Raw genomic sequence first — 2,792 nt, forward strand, 5'->3', positions numbered from 1 at the left:
CAGCAGCAAAATGGAGGCGGCAACTGAGCAAGATTTTACTATATATGCTGTAGAGGAAGCATGTGGGAAGCGTCACACCCTCCTTCAAGCTCCACATGCTCTGCCAGGCAGTTTGTCTTCAAATGAAACCATACAGCCTCATGATGTGTTCAACATACTTATGGCAGATGTATCTGGTTCCATGTCATCATATTGGAAAGAAGTGGTCACCGGTTGGCAAAATCACATTAAGGATAAGCTGACTGGTAAGTTTTTAAGATTTTTTTGCCTAATTCTGCCTATAGTAGTTCTCTGCAATAGAATTATATTAGGTTAAGATTATTGTCCAAGAGCTCATGTGTTATTTTCTTCATTGTTCTAGGTCTCACGAAAATCTTCGTGTTTGGAAGTAATGTTCAGATGCGTCGAATTGGCACAGATCTCTACAACGAAGATTTTGTAGGGTCTGGTACAGATCTGACCACTGCTTTGAGAACTGTTCGACATGAAGTGGAAGACTGTTCTAAAAAGATTATACGTGTGTTCATCATCACAGATGGTCAACATGGACATGGTGAACCCCTTCCAGACACTGAAATCAATCTCATGAAGGCTCCAGCAGGGAAAACAGTCAGTGTTTTTCTGTTAGGTATTAGTGCATATTTTCCTGTGGAGTATAGTATCAGCATACGTTCATATTTACATAATGGAAATGCTAATATGCCATCCCTTTTTTGGGCTAAGGATGAATCCGAGATTGTAGAGGAAATAGAAAATATTGGCAATGAACTAAATGCTGGCCTTGTAACTCTAACCCTAAATCATCAGGGTTATATCCTCCCAGGCTTAAGCAAGACATCCATAATTCATCTTGGGGAATGGCTGTTTTATGATGAAGCTCCAGAAGATCTCCCTCCACTTACTGTAAGAATGAATGAAGAAGAACAGCCATTACCTGTTACACACAAAGATATGAGTGTACATCAGCTCTTGGACAGCACCTTCCGCCAGTGGAATTCTGTGCTAATTCAGCAACATAGAAAAAAGGAGCATGTCCCTCTTGAAACCTTTGATCTTATGGATTCTCTTTTTAATAAATACTTTGAAGACCTTAAAGCAGGTTTAGTTGATGGCAATGATATTCAAGCTCGAATTTTGAACAAAAGAATAAAGGGCTGCAAGACAGAATATGCAACTTTAATGAATCAAAGTAAAACCATTATTGGCATTGAGGGAAAGTATCAGACTGAGATAGAACTAGCAGAGAGTATCTTGAAGACCACAGTTACTTCAAGAAAATATGATACAAGGAATCTGAAGTTGAAAGGTCATGGCCAAGATAATTATGAGGCTGATGTTAAGGCTTTTAGACAGCTTTATGAAAGATTGAAGGACCAGATTCAGGCATTACCTCCTGATGAATGTTGCAGAATATTTTTAACCTCTACTCTGCAGGATTTGAAGGATCCAAATTTTACTATGGTGCTTGAAGAAAATAAGTTTGAGTTGTTGAAAACTTTTGCTATAACAGGTATACCTGTTTATGCTCCCATCCGCGATGCCTCACAGATCAATCCATGGACAATGGTTATAAAACATATACTTGTTTCTCCATACACAATTCTTAGTCAGCAAACTCTGGAAGCTTCTGCTGATATCAGTCAAAATGTTATGAGCTCAGAAGATAAAGATATTTTACTGAAGCAAGATGACGAAAAGTCTCGTTTCAATATCATTGTGCCTATTGTGCCAGCACATGCTGCTGAAGTTTTGAAACCCCTAGTGCAGTCCAATTTATATGCCATGATGGCCACATTCTGCATTCTTAAAAATCCGCACATAATAGACTATGATGCTCATCTAGCAGCCCTCGGTTGTACTTGGATGAGGACTGTTCGGGAGTTTCCAATATCGAGTCGACCAGAGTATGCCAGTGACCGATTGCAAAACATTGCCTCCACAGCAAATATATATATGAACCGCCCTGGGGTGAATCGCTATGTCAATGCCCTTTTGAATAATCCCAAACAAGCCCTTATGACAGAGAGCAAAGATGAATTTGATGGCCGCACTCTTAAATGTGAATCTCTTATCAAGCCATTATTCTTTCTGGGTCTGAATAAAGACAAAATCTCGATGAGTCAAGCAGAGAACATTTTGAGGCTGGTGTTAGAGGAATTCATTGGACGCTGTCTTTGCAACTATAAACTTGATGATGCAGAAGCTACACCCTTCACTGATTTCTTTGCTCCTGAACTTAAAGATCCGGAGAAGAAGAAGGCATTGCTGGACCAGTATTACCAGGTAAGATGTATAAATTATAATGGGGCTTACTTATCTTTTAAGTAATTTTTTGTGCCTATTGCAGTTAGATTTATGAAGTAGACTTAGTAGTCACTTTAAAAGAAATATAACCTTAATATCTTCTTCAGGGTGTTGTTGGAGAGTTTGAATTGTCCCAAGGTGATCTTCTCGAAACATTCTATAGTCTTGATGACTTGAGAGCTAGCATCAATAAGTTTGTTGCTCAGAAAATGTCTTCATTATCTGATCAAATTCTGAAGGAAATAAAGATTCGGTTGGCCATGGAAAAGGTATGTCTTTTATATCCTAATAATGAAATTGATGATACTATGGATAGGATGAAAGTTTTATTTTCATACTAACATTTTTCTTTCGAATGTTGATAGATTAAAAACCTAAGGAATTTTGGGAGCTGTGGCGACATTATGTGGCCATCCTTTAAATGTTGGGCAGATGAGATGGGGATGACGGAGGAAGCCAAAACTCTAGCCTTCAGCGAAAAGCAGGTA

At 38.6% G+C, this 2,792-nt stretch overlaps 1 protein-coding gene across 1 annotated transcript in view; it reads left to right on the top strand.

Annotated features, from left to right (window-relative positions):
- Positions 1-2,792, top strand: part of LOC119589241 — a gene marked incomplete in the record, with an annotated part of 6,880 nt that overhangs the window by 1,354 nt on the left and 2,734 nt on the right. The window contains 4 exon segments of the mRNA XM_037937853.1: positions 4-245; positions 362-2,283; positions 2,412-2,573; positions 2,670-2,789. Of these exon segments, the coding sequence (XP_037793781.1) occupies positions 4-245; positions 362-2,283; positions 2,412-2,573; positions 2,670-2,789 (2,446 nt within the window).

This window comes from Penaeus monodon, chromosome 25, assembly GCF_015228065.2.
Source record: "Penaeus monodon isolate SGIC_2016 chromosome 25, NSTDA_Pmon_1, whole genome shotgun sequence".
NCBI classification, from domain to species: domain Eukaryota; kingdom Metazoa; phylum Arthropoda; class Malacostraca; order Decapoda; family Penaeidae; genus Penaeus; species Penaeus monodon.